This window comes from Talpa occidentalis, unplaced genomic scaffold (assembly GCF_014898055.3).
Source record: "Talpa occidentalis isolate TD23 unplaced genomic scaffold, MPIMG_talOcc4v2.1 talOcc4.13, whole genome shotgun sequence".
NCBI classification, from domain to species: Eukaryota; Metazoa; Chordata; class Mammalia; order Eulipotyphla; family Talpidae; genus Talpa; species Talpa occidentalis.
In genome coordinates this window covers 69,992,978-70,013,243 of record NW_023601322.1, presented here as the reverse complement: position 1 = coordinate 70,013,243, position 20,266 = coordinate 69,992,978, and the positions used below count along the sequence as shown (strand labels likewise).

The 20,266-nt window shown below is 40.5% G+C and overlaps 1 protein-coding gene across 11 annotated transcripts in view; it reads right to left on the bottom strand.

The window, feature by feature from the left end:
- Nucleotides 1–20,266, bottom strand: part of KLHL3 (kelch like family member 3) — a 268,190-nt gene that overhangs the window by 82,632 nt on the left and 165,292 nt on the right. For 9 of the 11 annotated variants that reach the window (XM_054694357.1, XM_054694358.1, XM_054694362.1 and 6 more), the window contains 2 exons: nt 19,916–20,035; nt 4,992–5,098 (listed from right to left, as the gene is read on the bottom strand). In XM_054694357.1, the coding sequence (XP_054550332.1) occupies nt 4,992–5,098; nt 19,916–20,035 (227 nt within the window). The other 2 variants (XM_037509253.2, XM_037509252.2) reach the window with 2 other exon arrangements.

Genomic DNA, 20,266 nt, shown 5'->3' with positions numbered 1-20,266 from the left:
TGGCGCAGCGGTTGAGTGCTGGGTTGCGAAGCTGCCCGCAGCCTCTGCAGTGCCGGTTCAATCCCCGGCTGCTCCCCAGCCACCAGAGGAGGGTCCCACATGGTGCGCAGACCTCTCCTGCCACCCGCTGCTCCCCTCAGCAGTGTACTTCAGTCCTTCTGCCTGCTCTGCTCCCCGCTCTGGCTCTGGTGAATTCTCTCACCCTCCCGTGCTTCTGACTGTACCCAGTGCTTGTATAAATAAATAAATAAACAAACAAATAAATAAATAAATCTAAAAAAAAAAAAAAAAAAAAACAAAGACCAATATAATCAGCCACTACATATCATACGATAGAGTCAGAAAGAAGGAGAGCTCACTCCCAGAGTTTCTTCTGGAGTGGAAGCCCCATGTCTTGGGCATAAGACCCTTACCCATATATTCATCACTAAAGGCCACAGTTCCTATAAACTCATAAAGTGGAGTGGCTTTTAAAATATTTGGATGGACATAGAGGGACCGGTATGGAGTACAAACACCATAATACACAGATCTCATAATAAAGGGCATGATAAAAGAAGAAAAAACTGACTAGCCAATTCTGGGAAAATTAATTTCCCTGGGATGGATGTGCTACCTGAAGAGGATGAGGATGGGGTGCATAGTAAGTATTCCACACTCTCAGGGGAGAGATAGACAGAATCCCACTCATGTTGACTGCCCATCCCAAGTCTTCTCCAAGGGCGGCTGCCCTTGGACACTTGCCTGTGGGCACTCACATCTCAGTTTCACATTTTTTCCAAGTTACTAACATGGTTAAGGAGTAGGGTTGGTATTTAGAACTTCCAAATACAACATAAACTCAGAATACAAAAAATAAAAACACTTTCAGCTTAAGAAAAGATTGTAATAACACCACTCAAATCAAAAGAAAGTTACAAATTTTCTTTTTTGTGGGGATACATAAATATGTTGATAGAAATGGACTTAATAAGGGACTCCCTGTTGGCACAAGGGGTTAAGACCCACCACTATGAAGCTATTGGCAGCCACTGCAGCATGAGTTCAATCCCCAGCCAAGGAGCTCACCACCTCTCCTGTCTTGCCTACGGCTCCCCCTCAGCAGTGTATTTCAGTGAATCTACCTGTTCTGCTCCCCAATCTGTCTAAGGGGAATCCTCTCACCCCTCCCCACCTCTGACCTGCACCCCAGCTCTTGTATGCATAAATAAAGATAAATTTAAAAAAAAAAACTGGAGGGCCTCCCTGGTTGAGTGCCACACTGTAAAGCTGTCCACAGTCTCTGCAGTATGGGTTTGATCCTGGCTGGCTGGCAAGGGTCCCACATGGCGAGGCAGACTTCCCTGTCTCGCCCACTGCTCCCCCCAACAGTGTACTTCATCATTCTGCCTGTTCTGTTCCCCGCTCTGTCTCCAATGAATCCTCTTACCCTCCTGCGCATCTGGTCTGTACCCTGGTTCTTGTATAAAAATAAATAAAATCTTTAAAAAAATGGATTTAATATGAGTCAGCTGGAACTTTTCATTACTAATTTTATTCATTTTGAAGCTGAACCTAATCACTAGAACAAAATTTTGCAGTGTTGCTTTTTTTGTACCTATTTACCAAGGTATAAGCAAAACCAAAGGGCCTCAAAAAATACACAAATCTCATATGTTGCTAATAGAAGTATGAGCTAGTATAAGTGTTCTGGAATTGTGGAATTTTGGTATATGTTTCAAAAGTCTTCAAAATGTATATTCCCTTAAGCCAAGGATTTCTTACTCTAGCAATCTAGTTTAAGGAAATAATCAAAAATGGAAATAAAGATTAATATGCAAGAATGCCCACTGCAGAATTATTTATAATAGTAAAATATTAGAAAAAACTATAATTTTCAATTAGGATACATATGATAAAGCCACTAAAATATGATGGAGATATGATTTTACAAACATGAAACTATACTCCTAAATTACTGTGCAGTTCAATTGAGCAAATTTTCATTGAGCACCTACTGCATGAATGATCATGCTAGACAGTGGGAACTCAGCAGCAAATTGAAAAGATACAATTCTTACCCTTGTAAAGTTTGTGGCCAACCAGGGAAATCAGATTTTGAGGAATGAGAGAAGTAGCAATACTAAAGAGAAGCATAAGGTACCAGGATTTAACCTAATCTAGGAGGCCTTCCATGAAAGGCCTTCCTGGGGAAGTGATGCTTATGCAGTAATAAAGGATGGATAGGGCTAGGCAGGCAAAGAGATAGGGAAGAAGAACATTTCAGGAAGATAAACAGCAAGTTTTTTTTTTGGTACATATATGAAAAAAAGGTTATTCAATTATGTATATATAAAATGAACTCATTTGCATTCATTTTTATATTTTGCATCTGGGCCTCCCTGGTGGTGCAGGGGTTAAAGACACAGTGCTATCAAGCTAATGCCAGCCACTGCAACATGAGTTCAATTCCTGGCCAGGGAGATAACCCACATATGTGGCGCAGCAGACCTCTTCTGTCTCGTCCATTGCTCCCTAGCAGTGTTTTTCAGTAGATCCTCCTGTTCTGCTTCCCACTGTTTCTGGTGAATCTTCTTAACCCCCACACCTCTGAACTACATCCCCCAGTTCTTGCATGCATAAGTAAATAAATCTTTAAAAAAAAGAAAAAAAAATTTGCATCTATACATTTGTATATATAAAGTCTGAAAGGATATAAACTACATTGTATTACATGTAATTTTTTATTTTTTGCTTGCCCATATTTTCTAATTTTTTTTTTCAGAGATCATTTTTGAATAGTGTTTGGATAAATGGATATATGGATGGCTGGATGGTTGGTAACCAGTGGAGGACATGAGCTGGACATCACATTAAACTGCATTCTTCTCTTGATTCTCTCCTTCCTTTAATCAGTAGAATCTAAGGACTGCCCAGAACTATCTTCTCTCTCCATTCTAAAATCACCTTGGTTTTGCCTAGGCACTTCCACTATCCCTGAGGCAAATTCATTAGCAAAAAAAAAAAGAAAGAAAGAAAAAAAGGAGCCAAGACTACAATTCATTGCAATTGCAAACAGATTCCTCTCTGAAAACTCAACTATCCAAACCACACACACAGAGAACAAGGACTGAAAAAGCTAAACAACTATTGCAGACAAGATGAATTCTGTTAAAAGAGAAGGATGGAGAGGGAAGAAAATAAATAAAAATCTTACCAGTAGGGTTTAAGATTAATCCAAAGAGAATACAACTCAAAATTCCCTGGTAGTAAAATTAGCTGCTTTCCCAGGCTACATTCTAAAACTCCTGGCCCAAGGCTCAAGGTATGGTCAGAATGGTTTGGTCTACTTAGTTGAGACACAGCTCCAAGGTAAGACCAGCTCCTTCACATGATGAGCCAAAGAGGACACACATGGGAGGAACTCCCAAAACACAAAAGTCAGTTCTCCCCCAGCAAGAACCACTCTTGCCCAGCAGAGGCTGGGCCTGTTCAGCAAAATGTGTCTGCAGACACCCATTCTAAGCAAGCAAAGCTTTGTTCATTCTTTCAACCTACACTTAGCCATTGTCCCCAAAATACCAAGTCCCATAGTGAGCACTGATTCAACAACGATAAGATATGGTCCCCAAGATCCAGAACTCACAATCAAGTGTAGGAGACATTTCATTCATTCATTTAAAACATATCTGGGGGCCTCCCCAGTGGCGCAGCGGTTGAGCGCTGGGTTGCAAAGCTGCCCGCAGCCTCTGCAGTGCCGGTTCGATCCCCGGCTGCTCCCCGGCCACCAGAGGAGGGTCCCACATGGCGCGCAGACCTCTCCTGCCACCCGCTGCTCCCCTCAGCAGTGTACTTTGGTCCGTCTGCCTGCTCTGCTCCCCGCTCTGGCTCTGCTGAGTTCTCTCACCCTCCCGCGCTTCTGACTGTACCCAGTGCTTGTATAAATAAATAAAAATAAATCTATTAAAAAAACTAACATACGTTTTATGAATAGTGATAAATGTTATGAAAAAAACTGTCAAGTTATGGAGTAGGAAGAGACTCCATGAGGAATAATCAGAAGAGGCCTCTCTGAGCAGAAGACACTTGAGCTGTAAACTGCAGGACGAGAAATAGTTGATACCTGGGACACTAGAGCATGGGCACTGTACACACCAGGAAGCATGAGAATACAGAGTGAGTCACCAGACCCAGAGAAAGCGCAGGGTACTCAGATGGCGTGTAGAAGGGACACCTGACTCAGTCCGGGGGCCCTCACCCAGCTCAGCTGGCCCTCAGTCAGCAGTGGTTTATAGTACCTGTTTCAGGGCAAGTGTTGTGAGGAACTACAGAGAATCTCAGTCCGAGGGTTTCAGGGATTAAGCCACAGAGTTAACATGTGAAGTGGTTGGGCCAGACAATTTGGCATAACCAGGAAGCAGGGACTCCCCGCAAGGTTGGCAAAGTGCTGAAACTGCATGCCAGATGGTGAATATTCCTATAACTTACTAAGCTCCACGCTCCGCCATCACTTTCCCCAAACATCTCCCATGATCCTTTAAAGGCTAGAGGAAGCCCATGACCCCCTGTGGAAGGAAGAACCAACAAAGGATAAGTGTGGAAATTGGCTTCTTGACAAGTTCCACACAATCACTGTGTGACCCTTGGCACATACTTCCTCTCTCAGCCTCAGTGTTCCTCATCTGCCAAGAAAGAGTACTGAAGGCCTGGGGATGAGCCCAAGAGCCTGCATTTTTAACAAGCTCCTCCATGTGATTATGACATGTGCCAGAGTTGAACAATTAATGAACTAAATAATTTTGCCTCTTTTCTCCTCATGCCCAACTGACCTGGCTGAAACTAGGCTTCCATAAAGTCCTCCAAGATGCAAAACACAGTGTCTGGCTCATAGAAGCATTGGTGAGTGCCACCGCCTTCTCTTCCCTCCCTCCCCTCATGCCACCACCCTCCTATGTTCTCCCCATGGGGCTACAGCCCCATAACTGTCGGTTCTTATTTGCTTCTCATCATACCTGTGAACATTGCACAGAAGTAGGGACTGCACGCTGCCAGGACCACACGGTGGGCTTCTATCTCGACATCTTCCGCCACAATCATCACGTCACACAACAGCTGCTTACTGTAAGACACCAGTGAGGGGACAAAATGGGTCACAGAACCAGCATGTACCCCCAACATACAAGAATATTTTTCAGTGTGGTAACATACATCTGAGGAGGGGTAAACCTATTCCCCTAAAGCATCTATCGGTATTGTAAACCAATGTTTCCTCAATAAAGAAAAAACAATTTAAAAATATATTTTCAGGGCTTTCCCTGGTGGCACAGTGGTTAAATGCTGGGCTGCAAAGCTGCCTGCAGGCTCTGCAGTGCCGGTTCCATCCCCAGCCGCAGGCCAGGGTCCCACATGGTGCAACGGACCTCTCCTGTCTCACCCGCTGCTCCCCTCAGCAGTGTATCTCATCAGTCTGCCTGTTTTGTTCCCTGTTCTGGCTCTGGTGAATTCTCTCACCCTCCTGTGCTTCTGACTGTAACCAATGCTTGTATAAATAAATAAATAAATAAATCTTTAAAAAAAATAAAAATAAAAAACATATTTTCACCCACCCAAACTCCACACTGCTGTCATATAAGGTTTTCCATAGAGATCTGCCCTATCTTTGCAGAATTTGCAGAACAGACTCATCAATTTTTCTAAGATCCCAATAAGCTGAATAGTCATACTTTCTTAGGGCACACAGACAGATCCAACTATTCTGTAGTTGCAAATTCAGATCTCCTTCATTTTTCTTTACCTCTCTGCTCCCAACTCCATTAGCGCTGACTTAGACAAAACAGCAGCTCAGGAGGCAGCAGGAAAAGCTTGGAGCTGTCAGTCGAGAAACTAAATGAACACTGAGGAGCATGAGCATGCCATTGAGGTGTGCGGCCCGCGAGAACAAGTATTAACAATTCCCCAAGGGATTCACTGACTGTGAAATACCAATAAAAGCTCAGCCAGATGTGGAGGACTCCGGTATTTCTCTTCCCATCCAGATTTAACACAATCCCCAGGAAGACTCCACCTGTATATATAGTGATCCCTAAAGACCCCAATTAAGAATATCAAAACTACCTTTTTACTTGTTCTTCACCTCCACTACACTGTGGACCCTAAAAGGGGCTTGTCTACTGTTAAACCTAGATATCTGGCTGCATACCTGAGCAAAGTAGTTCCTAAACTTTTCCTGAGAAAATTAATCTGGAAATGGGATTAATTCAATTCAAAGACAGGATGAATATTTAAATACTCTGGAGATTGAAAGGGTGACACAGATCATGTTAACCCAAGAATTTTTCCTCTACCAGCCTTCCAAATTTTTACCATGCCTATGACTAACATAATAGTTAATACTACTTGGGCCTCCCCAGTGGCGCAGCGATTGAGCGCTGGGTTGCAAAGCTGCCCGCGGCCTCTTCAGCGCCAGTTTGATCCCCGGCTGCTCCCGGGCCACGGGCGGAGGGTCCCGCATGGCGCGCAGACCTCTCCTGCCGCCCGCTGCTCCCCTCAGCAGTGTACTTCGGTCCTTCTGCCTGCTCTGCTCCCCGCTCTGGCTCTGGTGAATTCTCCTGCCCTCCCGTGCTTCTGACTGTACCCACTGCTTGTATAAATAAATAAATAAATCTTTAAAAAAAAAAATAGTTAATACTACTTGAGTTCCATTGTGCCGGGCACTATCCCATGCACTTTTTAATACACTTACTTCACTTAATTCTTCCTACAATCCTATGAGGTAGTATTCTTGTTTTGTTCCATATTACAAATAAGGAAACTGAGGCCCAGAGAAGTCAGGTAACCTTCTCAGGGTCACACAGAAAGGGAGCAATGGAGACAGGATTTGAATGCAGGTAGCAAAACCACAGAGAAGTAGAAGGGAGGACAAGAAAACAAACACAGTTTAACTGTGATCCACTGATTTGAAAAGTCTGAGGTCATGACTGGGTTCTGTGTAAGTGCTGAGATAAATATGATGTCCATCTGTCTACCATGGTTGACAGATGGATGAGAAGCTACATATTTGCCATCCCTGGTGTAGCATATTAAATAAACACCAAATACTGTGCTGGTCACACACCTCAGTGATTAGTCTAGGTTCCCTTATTAGAGAAATAGAATCACAAAGCCTGAGAAGGCTGGAGCTACAAATACCCTTCAAGATCATCTGTTCTGTGAAGCTCAGATGGCCCAAACCCCGGACAGAAACTTGAGTCTTGAATTAATTTCTGACCCCAGATATTTTATCATAAAGCTTCATGATATAATTGGCAAGACACTTAGCTGAAAAAGACAGGAGAGAGGTTAGCTCCAATAGAAAATGGTGTCCAGGAAAGGCTCAACAGATAGAACAAGGTAGCAGTGAGGGGTTTTCTGGGAAGGGTGAGATCTCTGGACACCAAGAGGCAAAACCTTGGGATGGGACCTCACCCACAGTGGACATCAGACCCAACTCACAGACTTTCTCAGAATAAACCAGCTTAACTGGAAACAACTGGTTCTGCCCCTAACTGGGTTTGAGAACATGGACAACTGACCTCACCATCATTTTTCCACATTTTTTAGCTTCCTGGGACACATATTATGGGGACAAATGTGATTGCAGATGCCACCTGAGAACAGTGTAAATGTTTGGGTTTTTTTAATTTGGAAAAAAATTTATTATAAATATGTATTTCCAACATGAATAGATTCACAGTGAACATTTTTACTTCTACTAAAGATAAGATTTTAGGAAGCAATTAGAGTTACCACTACTATTTAAATATAACAATTTTTTTGGTAACCAACATTTTAATAAAGAAGTGTTGAGGGCTTCCCCTGGTGGCGCAGTGGTTGAGCACTAGGCTGCGAAGCTGCCTGCAGTCTCTGCAGCGCCGGTTTGATCCCTGGCCGCCGGCAAGGGTCCCACATGGCACGCAGACCTCTCCTGCTGCGCCCGCTGCTCCCCTCAGCAGTGTATTTCATCAGTCTACTTGTTCTGTTCCCCGTTCTGGCTCTGGTGAATTCTCTCACCCTCCTGAGCTTCTGACTGTACCCAGTGCTCGTATAAATAAATAAATAAATAAATAAATCTTTAAAAAAAAAAAAAGAAGTGTTGACTCAGAAATGTTGAGCAAGTTTTCAAAGCTAAGTACAAAACAAACAAATGTCAGAGAGGAATATATTGCACAAACTCAGAGGAGATGACAATTCATACAAAAATGGGAAATAGATAATAAGGAATGAGGAATAAAGATAAGGGAGAATCCAATTAAGTAAATAAATGAGAGTGGTTCTAATGGATGGGAAGAATACCTCAAGGACACAGAAAATCTAATATGGGAAAGTGGCGAAGAGAAACTAGCCAACCACGAAAGCTAAGCTTTTCCTAAGGGTGGAGAAGCCTGTCCGTACACTGCAGACACCTCTATATGTCCACTCAGCATGGAAGAGAGCAGCAGCAGTCCCAAAGCACTGCATGGCTCACAACCATTTCTATTTCTCTTGCCCAGTGATCCTATGAGATCCTTTTTTCCTGACCTACTATACTACTCCAAAAGACCACCATGAGGAGGGAAAAGTAGAGATATACACTTTGTGACTTGTGGAGAAATACAGTTCAGCTATTAGGAAGGAGCTCAGGCTCTGGGATCAAACTGATCAGGGTTTGTGTCTCCTATGAGCCACAGAGTTGAGATGTATTATGAAACAAGACAATCAAGAACTCTAATAGTAAACGTTCAGTAAATGTTAACTTATGTCTTTTCTTTTTTTCCCACAAAATACTCCATCTAAAATTAGAGATTACATTTTGGACATGTCAAGTTTGAACTCCTATTGGACACCTAAGTGGAGTTATCCACTGGGCAAGTGGATACTTGAGTCTAGAGTTCACAGGTGGATAATGAATAAGAGGGAGAGGAAGAACCAGGAGAAAATGATGAGAATGCAGGCAACGAGACAAGAGACAAAAGACGTGATCTCTAAGAAGTCAAGTAAATAGTGATAATGAATGATCAACTGTATCAAATATCGCTAAATAAGATGAGGGTGACTAGCCAGAAAGAAAATGAAAAAAGCAAGAAAATAAAAGAAAAGACACCCAAATTGGAAAGAAAGGGAAAAAAACTAACTCTGCTCACAGATGACATGATCAGTTCTATATAGAAAATCCTAGGGAAAGTACTAAAAAAAAACTACTAGAACAAATAAGTGTATTTAAGAAGGCTGCAGAAATCAAATGATTTCTATACATTTGCAATAGCACAAACCCAGAAATAATATTTGAAAAATTCCATGTACAATAGCATCGAAAAGAATTAACAAAATAAGTGCAGAACCTATACAATAAAATACAGTGTAGTATAAAAACTAGAAAACACAGCAGAAAGAAATTAAAGAAAAAATAAATAAACAGAAAGATCTCCAGTATTCATGGACTGGATAAATAAAATGGCAATAGTCCCTAAAACTTTTCTACAGACTCTACATAATTTCTATCAAATGCCCAAATGGTTTTTTGCAGAAATTAACAATTTGAAGCTAAAATTCACATGGAAATGGAAGGTACCTACAATGGCCAAAACAACCTTAAAAACGAACAAAGTAGGAGGACTCACAGTTCCCAATTTCAAAATTTATTATAAAGCTAGACCGTATAGTAATAGCGTAAGGACAGGCATATAGACCAAAAGAACAGAAATGAATATCCAAAAACAAACTTTCACCTTTACAGTTAATTGATCATTGACAAGGGGGTCAAGGCCATTCAACTGGGAAAGAATAGTCTTTTAACAAATGGTGCTGCAACAACTGGATATTCACATGCAAAAGAATGAAACTGGTCCCCTGCCACATATATCATCCACAAAACTTAACTTAGAATGGATCAAAGGCCTAAATGTAAGAGCTAACACTATAAAACTCCTAGAAGAAAATTGGAGGTCAGTCTTCAGGGCTTTGAGTAAGGCAATGATTTATTACATACAATATCAAAAGCACAAAAAACAAGAGAAAAAACAAATGAAACATCAAAACTTGTAACTTACGCTTCAAAGGACACTAGTGTGTGGGGGAAATGTGGAGGGGGAGGGGTGGAACACCAGCAGGGCATCAGGAAAATAAAAATACAAAGCATAGAATAGAAGAAAAATTTTGTGAATCATGTATCTGATAAGAGGCGTGTACTAGAACATACAAAGAAACCCTTACAACTCAATAATAAAAACACAGAATACAATTTAAAAATGGTCAAAGGATCTGAATAAACATTTCTCTAGTAAGATATAGAAACGACCAGAGAACACATGAAAAGGTGCTCAACATCATTAGTCATCAGAGAAAAGCAAATGAAAACCACAATGAGATACCACCTCATACACAGTGGGGTAGCTTTAATAAAAAACACAGATAGGGCCTCCCCTGCTGGTGCAGCAGTTGAGCGCTAGGCTGTGAAGCTGCCCGCAGCCTCTGCAGCGCCGGTTCAATCCCTGGCTGCTGGCGAGGGTCCCACAGGGCGCGACAGACCTCTCCTGCCTCGCCCGCTGCTCTCCTCAGCAGTGCCCTCAGTCTGTCTGCCTGTTCTGCTGCTCCCCGCTCTGTCTCTGGTAAATTCTCTCACCCTCCCACACATCTGGCCTGTACCCCAGTTCACACAAATAAATCTTTAAAAAAAAAAAGGAGAAACTGGAAGCTCCATACACTGCTGATAGAAGTGTGAAATGGTATAGCCACTTTACAAAACACTATGACTGTTCCTCAAAAGTTTAAAGATAGCGTTCTCAAACAACCTAACAATCTCACTCCTAGGTAGATACCCAAGAGGAATGAAAATATGCATACATACAAAACTTGTACATGAATATTCATAAGAGTATTGTTCATAATAGCCAAAAGTTAAGGGATATCCAATGTGGTATAGTCAATGAAATATTATTTCAGAATAAAAAGGAATGCAATACTGAGACATGCCAAAGCATGGATAAACCTTGAAAATGTTATGCTAAGCAAAAGGCAATCATGAAAGACCACATATCGTATGATTCCAAAATAGGCAAATCTATAGAGACAGAAAGCAGATTAGTAGTTGCCAAAGGCCTGGGTATGGGGAGTGGGAGATGGGTGGAGAGGCTAGGAAGAGTAGGGAGATTACTACTATAGTACATGGGATTGGAGAGGTGAAAATGCTCTAAAATTGATTGCTGGTTATATGAATGCATCAAATTGCACAAAACTATCAGAAAAAGAGAAAAAGAGCAATGTATTAACATGGTTCATTACTAGCAATAACGGCATAGTGGCAGACCATCAGAAAAAACCAACAAGATGGGACAGAGAACTGTTTGCAGTTGTAAAATAAGAGATCAACACTGTCAAGATGTGATAGAAAAATTCTCTCTCCTCCTTAGGGGGTGATATTCCAAAAAGAACCATGTCCTTACTTACTGACTGGAAGGCAAGTCAGGAGCCAAACATCCATTAAGGCTCTGCTGCTGAGAAGCAGATGTTGGTGTGGCCAGAAAAGCACTGAAGTGCAAAAGGAGAAGGCTGGGTGGTTACCATGCCAACAGTCCTTCTCTACCATGGAAGTGAAAAAAATAAGAAACTCATGAATCATGTGATTCATAAATTGCAAAGAACATGTGTGCTTGAACTAAAATAGCTTAAAATTGAGGGAGGGAAATGTGAAAACAATGTAAGAAATAACCTCATGTCCCTGGACTATCATGTAACATTTCATCAGCTTAATCCCTGGATGGCAAAATGCTTCATCCAGACCTTCATCTCTTTAGTTCCCACGAAACTCACCCAGACTGATGAAGTATTATTCAGGCCCCTTTTCTTTCCCTGCCTCACCCATTCCACTCAGTTTTTAGAAATTTAAATACCTTATCCATTTAAATACCTTAGAATTTGATACAATCATTGAATACTACTAGAATTCAAGCTTCATTGAAGGCAAGATTTAGCCCTTTTCATCTACTGCCATGCTCTATAACTGAGCACAGTGCTTAGTTCATCATCATCATCATCACAGCAAACACTTAAGAGAATGCTCACTATGTTCCAGGGCCTCATAACAAGATCCAAGGAATAGGTATTATTGTTGTTACGCTACATGCTGTTGAAATAAGCAAATGCACTTCTAGGAATTAATTGGACAGAAATAATAATGAATGTGCACACATATTTAACAAAAATAATATATGTGCTATAATCATTGTAAGCATTTTACTCATTAATCCTCTCAACAAGCTAGCAAGACTGGAACTATTAACTTCAATTTATGATTCACACAAGTGATGTCAGGGACACTTATTACCTCCAGGGTCACACAACTAGTAAGTACTAGAGTCAAAATTTGAAACCAGGCTACTATAACCATAACAAATATACACAAGGAGATCTGTTAGGGAATTGCCTCTCTAGATAGAGGCTGAGAATTTCCACAGTCTGTTGTCTACAAGCTGGGGAACCAGGAAAGCCAGTGGTGTAATTACATCTGGGTCTTAAGGCCTAAAAATGAGAGTCGCTGTTGTAAGTACTGGAGGGCCCAAGAACCAGGAGGAACACTAGACAAGAAACTGGTGCAGTTCAAAGACAGAGAGCGAGAATTCACTCTTCCTCTTTTTATTCTATTCAAGCTCTTAGTAGACTGGATGAAGTCCATCCATATAGTTGAAAATCTTCTTTTCTCAGCCTACCAATTCAGATGTTAATCTCTTCTGCAGAAATCTTCACAGACATACCCAGAAATAATTTTTAAAGATATATTTTTATTTATTTATGCATACAACTGGTGTCTAGGCCAGAGGTGCAGAGGGGGTGAGAGGATTCACCAGAGAGAGTGGGGAGCAGAACAGGCAGAACTACTGAAATACACTGCTGAGGGGAGCAGTGGGCTAGACAGGAGAGGTCTGCTGTGACATGTGGGTCAGCAACCTGGCAGGGGATCAAACTCATGCCACAGTGGCTGGCAATAGCTTGATAGTGCTGAGACTTTAAACCCTTGAGCCACCAGGGAGGCCCAGAAAAATAATTTTTTACCAGCTAACTGGGCATCTGTTAGCCCTGTTAAGTTGACACATAAAATTGAACTCTGTGTGTGTGTGTGTGTGTGTGTGTGTGTGTGTGTGTGTGTGTGTGTGTGTGTAGAGAGAGGGGCAGGGGAGAGAGAGAGAGACTTGGCTCTTTAAATAAACCTCTATTGTTTCTGTTTCTGATTAATACAAAGATTATTCACTTAAATTTCAGCAAAGGACCAGTCTTCCAAAATAAGTCTCACAAAATACTGGGTCTATACATAACAACAATCAAAAAGGATTCTATGGTCTAATACAGGAAACCCTCAGTTGGGCAAGTTTTCTACAGAAGTTTTCAAGGTTTAGTATATCTATGTGTGTTATGAAACTTGCCAGGAGTATAGCATTCTTACATGGCAATTTTTAAAGCCATTTGGGTACAGAGCTCCTTTTTCCACAGAGCATCTTGAGGAAACCAGTGTTCCTCAGAATAGACTTTGGCAAATGCTTATTTATACAATAGAGGAGCAAGAGACTGTTGGAGATGCAAAACCTGGTAATTTCTGTAAGAAGCAACAAGGACATAGCAGAATGACTTTTTGAAAGTTAGTTAAGAAAAAGAGAAGATGCTAGTAATGGAAAGTGGAAGGAGGGGAGTGTGAATTCTGTGTCTATATCTATTCCTTGAGCTCTCCCTTTCAGCAGTTACTGGAATTTGCTACACGGGCAAAATAAGGCCTGGTGAGAGACCTTGGGACTAAATTCCCCTTCCTCCCCCAACTTTACTGAGATATAACTGACATATAAAACTACATACGTTTAAGACACACAATGTGATGATTTGATATACTATTTATAGCCACATGTTGTTAAATGATGGGGATACATTAGGAGAAAATCATCATTAAGTGATTTCGTTGTACAAACATCATAGAATGTGATTACACAAACGTAGCTACTGTAGCCCACTACACACAGGCTGAATGATGCAGCCTATTGTTGCATATGAGGCCTGTTGCTGACCAAAACATCATTAAGGGACCACACTGTGAAAAGATTATCACAATAGGGGCCTCCCTGGTTGTGCAAGGGGTTAAGCACCCCACTAAGAAGCAATCCACAGCCTCTGCAGCATGAGTTCGATCCCAGCCAGGGAGCTACCCACATGGCACAGCAGACCTCTCCTGTCTCGCCCACTGCTCCCCTTAGCAGTGTATTTCAGTCAGTCTGCCTGTTCTGTTCCCCACTGTCTCTGGTGAATCCTCTCACCTCCCCGCCACCCACATCTCTGGCCTGTACCCCAGCTCTTGTATGCATAAATAAATAAAATCTTTTAAAAAAAAAAAGATTACCACAATAATGTTCATTAACATATCTGTCATCTCACATAGCTTCTATTAATTTTTTTTGATAGCAAGGTCTACTCTCTTATACAAGCATAGAGTACTGATAACTCGAGTCACCGCATTGTATACTAACTCTCCAGAACCTAGTCATTTAACAAGTGGAAGCTTGCACCTTTTAACCAAAATCTCCTTATTTCCCACACCCTCCAAATCCACATCAACCAACTCCCAATCTAATCTGCTTCTATGGGTTTGGCTTTTTTAGATTTCACACAAAGTGCAATTATAAGGTATTTGTCTTTTTCTGTCTGACTTATTTCACTTTTCACAATGCCCTCCAGATTCATCCATGTCGTCATAAATGCAGGATTTCCTTCTTTTTTATAGATGGATAATATACCATTGTTTGCATATATTACATTTTCTTTATCCATTCTTCCCTCAATGGACACATAGGTTGCTTCCATGTCTTGGCTATTGTGAATAATGCTGCAGTGACATGGGGTGCAGAATATCGGTTCACAATGATTTCATTTTCTTTGGATATATTCCCAAAAATAGTATTGCTGAATTAAATGTAGTAGATAGATTTTTAATTTTTTTTTAAAGATTTATTTTTATTTATTTATACAAGCACTGGGTACAGTCAGAAGCACAGGAGGGTGAGAGAATTCACCAGAACCAGAGCGGGGAGCAGAGCAGGCAGACTGAAGTACACTGCTGAGGGGAGCAGCGGGCGGCAGGAGAGGTCTGCGCGCCATGTGGGATCCTCCTCTGGTGGCCGGGGGGCAGCTGGGGATCGAACCGGCGCTGCAGAGGCTGCGGGCAGCTTCGCAACCCAGCGCTCAACCGCTGCACCACCGGGGAGGCCCAGATTTTTAATTTTTTGAGGAAACTGCATACCATTTTCCATTATGACCTCACCAATTTACAATACCACTAACAGTCCCTTTTCTCCACATCCTCTTCAGTATTGGTTATTGCTTATCTTTTTGAAACGAACCACTCTAACAGGTGTGAGGTCATATCTCACTGTGGTTTTGATTTCCACTTCCCTGATAGTCATTGATGTTGTGCTTCTCTGCATGTTCTTGTTGGTCGTTTGTATATATCTTCTTTGGGGGGTGGGAGGGAATGTCTATTCAGGTCCTTTGCTCATTCTTTGTTTTTTCCCCCTATTGAGTTATATGAATTTCTTACATATTTTAATATTAATCCCCTATCAGACATATGGATTATTAATGTTTTCTCTGAATCCTAGGTTGAATTTTCATTTTGTTGATGAGCTCCTTTGCTATACAGGAGCTTTTCAGTTTGATGTAGTCCCACTTGTTTATTTCTGCTTTTGTTGCCTATGCTTTTGGTGTCATATCAAAAAAAGTCATTGCCAATACCAATGATAAACACTTTTCCCTGTATTTTCTTCTAGGAGTTTTACAGCTTCAGGTCTTACACTTAAGTTTTTAATTCATTTTAAGTTAATTTTTGAGAGTGATATATAAGACAGGGATCCGTTTTTATTCTTTTGCATATGAAAATCCAGTTTTCTTAACATCATCTAACAGACACTCTCTTTTCTCCACTGAGTATTCCTGACTCCCTTCTCAAATATTAGTCAACTATTATGTGCATGGGTTTATTGTTGGGCTCTCTATTCTGTTCCACTGGTCTATGGGTCTATGCCATACTATCTTGATTCCTATATTTTTATAATGTTTGAAATAAAAAATTTGATGCCTCCAGTTTCATTCTCTTATAAGATTGTTTAGGCTACTCAGGGTCTTGGTTCCATACAGATTTTCAGTGTTTTTTTCAGTGTGAAAAATGTCACTGGAATCTTGATAGGAATTGTATTAAATGTATAGACAGCTTTTGGTAGTGTAGGCGTTTTAACAATAATAATTCTTCTGGGTTATGAACACAGGATATCTTTCCATTTATTGTGTCTTCTTCAAACTTTTCCATCAGTATCTTACTGTTTTAGTCTACAGATCTTTCACCTCCTTGGTTAAATTTATTCCCAAGTATTTCATTCTTTTTGAAGCTATTATAAATAGGGTTATTTTCTTTAACCATTTTTCATATGGTTCATTATTAGTGTATACAGATGTACCTGATTCTTTGTATATTGATTTTGTATCCTGCAATTTACCAAACTATTTTAGTAGTTCCAATAGTTTTTTTGGTGATGACTTTGTAGTTTCCTTTATATATGACCACGTTATCTGCAACAGAGACAATTTTATTTCCTCTCTGGATTTAGAATTTTTTATTACTTTTTCTTTTCTAATTGCTCTATCGAGGCCTTTGAGGACTATGTTCAATAGGAATGGTGGTGTTGACATCTTTTTTTTTTTTAAAGATTTATTTTTATTGGGCCTCCCTGGTGGCACAGCGGTTGAGCACTGGGCTGCGAAGCTGCCCGCAGCCTCTGCAGCACTGGTTCTATCCCCGGCCGCTGGGCGAGGGTCCCACATGGCTTGCAGACCTCTCCTGCCACCCACTGCTCCCCTCAGCAACACATTTCGTCAGTCTGCCTGTTCTGCTCTCCACTCTGGCTCTGGTGAATTCTCTCACCCTCCCGTGCTTCTGACTATAGCCCAGTGCTTGTATAAATAAATAAATAAATCTTTAAAAAATTTGTAAGATTTATTTTTATTTACTTATGTATACAAAAACTGATGTATAGGCCAGATGTATGGGGGCAGGGTAAGAGGATTCACCAGAGACAGAATGGTGAGCAGAACAGGTGGATTGACTGAAATATACTGCTGAGGGGCAGTGGGTCAGACAGGAGAGGTCTGCTGCACCATGTGGGTTAGCTCCCTGGCCCCAGGCAGCTGAGGCTGGCAATAGCCTGATAGGCACTGAGACTTTGACCCCTGCACCACCAGGGAGGGCTCATCCTTGTCTTATTCCTGATCTCAGCGGAAAAAATTTCAAGCTTTCACTTTGAGTATAATGGTAAATGTATTAGAGTTGTCATATGTGACCTTTATTATGTTGCATTATGCTCCTTTAATTCCCTTGAGTATGGCTTGAGTTTGAGTTTATCCAATTTGTTGAGTTTTTTATCAAGAATGAACACTGAATTTTGTCAAGCACTTTTTCTGCATTTATTCAGAGGATCATATGATTTTTATCTTTCATTCTACTAATGTGTGTACCACATTTATAGATTTGCCTGTTTTCTAACCATCCTTGCATCCCAGCGATAAATCTCACTTGATCCTGATATATGATCTTTTAATGTGCTGATGAGACTGGTTATTAGTATTTTATTGAGGATTTTTGCATCAATATTCATCAGGCACACTAGTCTACAGTTTTCTTTTAGTATCCCTATCTGGCATTGGTTTTAGGGTGATGCTGTCCATGTAAAATGAATTTGGAAGTGCTCCTTCCTCTTCAATTTGTTTGGAAGAGTTTAGGAAGAACTGCTATTAACTCTTTTTTAACTATTTTGTTGAATTTACCAGTTAAACCTTCTGGTGTTGGGCTTTTCTTTGATGGGAGATTTAGATTACTGCTCCAAGTTCCTTAATCATTACTGGTTTATTCAGATTTTCTATTTCTTCATGATTCTGTCTTGGTAAGTTAAATGTTTCAAGGTATGTAATGATTTCTTCTATCCAATTTATTTGCATGTAATTGTTCATAGTAAACTCTTATGATGTTTTAGTTTTCCATTGTATTAGTTACAATGTCTCTTTGCTCATTTATAATATTATTTAATTCTCTCTCATTTTTTCCTGGAGAGTCAAGCTAAAAGTTTGTCAATTTTATTTTCCAAAAAAAAAAAAAAAAAAACCAGCTCTTACTTTCACTGATTTTTTTTCTGTTGTCTTATGTGTCTCTATTTCACTTATCTCTACTTTAGTCTTTATTATTTCCTTCCTTATGCTAACTTTGGGCTTAGTTTGTCCTTTTTCTGTTCCTTCAGATGTAAAGTTATACTGTTTATTAGGGTCTTAAATAAGATAAAGGACACAAGCCATACTCAAGGGAACTAAATGAAGAACTGTTGTGTCTAGGGAACACAACACAAATTGTTCAGTGACAGGAGAACCATATGCATAGGCATACTCATCAACACTGCCCACTGCTTAAGACAGCTGTGGGCAGATAGTCCAGGAAATCTGGCAGGAGATCTAACAAAAAATTGAGTAGTAGGTCACAAGATAAATTTAACTAATTAAACTTAGTTTCTAATGCCAAAGACTAGATCCAACAAAAGGAGAAATGAGAAAGCAAATATAGAATCAGCGAGAACTTTTGTTTAAAAACAGGTCAATTCCCCAACTCAATAAAATACTTCTTCACCTGTATGTGCTTTTGCGGATGTCATTTTTTTCTACCTAGAAGACTCCTCCGTAATCCTACACCTTTCACCTAACTTTTACTTGCACGTCAAAATTCAGTTCAAGCATATTCCCTATAGGAACATTCTCCCAAGTTGCTTCTATAGCATTTTAAGAAACAAGTAATTACTATAAACCTGTCATCTGGCAGGCATCTGTTATTTTCCTCCTTCATAACACCTATTTGAACTATAGAAAGATCACTTCCATTGACTTATTTATATTTTTTACTTTGTATCCCTACCTACCTATCCCAGAGTTTAACCAGTGTCTCCAGGCGTCTTTGGTGAGTGACTAAGGGTGTATTAAGTATCAAGAGCTAGAGAACACAAAATGATTCAGAAATGCTGTACCCATAAAAGATTCAGAGGCCCCTGCCCTCAGGGAGCTCATAAAATACAGACAAAAAAGATAAACAATTACAGCTCACAATGGGATGACATATGTGGTAAATAAATGGTAAATAAATGTGGTAAATGGTAAATAAATGTGGTAAATGACATTTGTGGTGAATAAATAAAAGGAAGCTTCTGAGTACTCTGATGAGGAAGAGATTGTGTACACAGCCTTTGTTCAAAAAATAAGTGTTCAGTGCCCTGACCTCTCTGGCAACAAACTAATCAAACATCACATTGGCTTTACAAACAGCCTGCACACCCCTCACCATTATCTCAGGGAGGATAAGTATATTTTCATTTCATTTTTTTCTTTACAGACTTAAATTGCATTTAAGAAGCTAGGTACTCTTCCATTCAGTGGCTGTCTTGACAAGCTAAGTTCAGAACAAGGAATGAGAAAGGGAAGCCAAAGAAAAATGTGTGGCATCCAAAATCTTTCATCTGCAATTGTGTGTAGGTGTTGCAATCATTCTATTATTGGTCTTCAAGCAGCTGGTTTGGTTGGAAATCAAGTTTATGAACAGAAATGCTGTACCCATACAGGATTTTTCCCCTGTGATTAAGCACTAAAATGATAGGTACTAAAAATAAATAAATAAAAAGGAAAAAGAGATTTGCGAAAGCCATTCTGTCTTGATCAGAGTTTGAAAAGGGAAGCCAAGTGATTGTCTGAGAGTGGGTGGGGGAAAGTAAGAATTCATTAGGTGGTGGTGTTCTGACTTCTGTTTCAGTCCCTGATGACGCTCACCCAGCAAGTTCCTTCCGAAAGGGCACAGGCAAAATAGGAAAAGTACCTCCGCAGTTCATTCATAACCTTGAACGCCTTCCCCATGTGGGCAGGGTTGACAGTGATGGTCCTCTGGTTCTTCTCCTCATCTCCAGCCTGTATCGGGGGCTGGGAGCTTGGTTTGATGCTGTGAAGAGGAAAGTAGTGGGAGGAGAAGGAGAGGATCACATGTTGGTAAACCCATTCATCCAACTGTCACAAATCCATGCACTTGTCCACCCACCGAGGGCATCTGTCAGTCTGTTTTGTTTTGTTTTTTTTTTTTTCACCAGAGACCCAGCAGGAAAGGAAATGCATTGGCTCAAGCATTTCTGCAGTATCTTACCATGCAAAGTGTAGTCATCTGATGGAAGCTAAT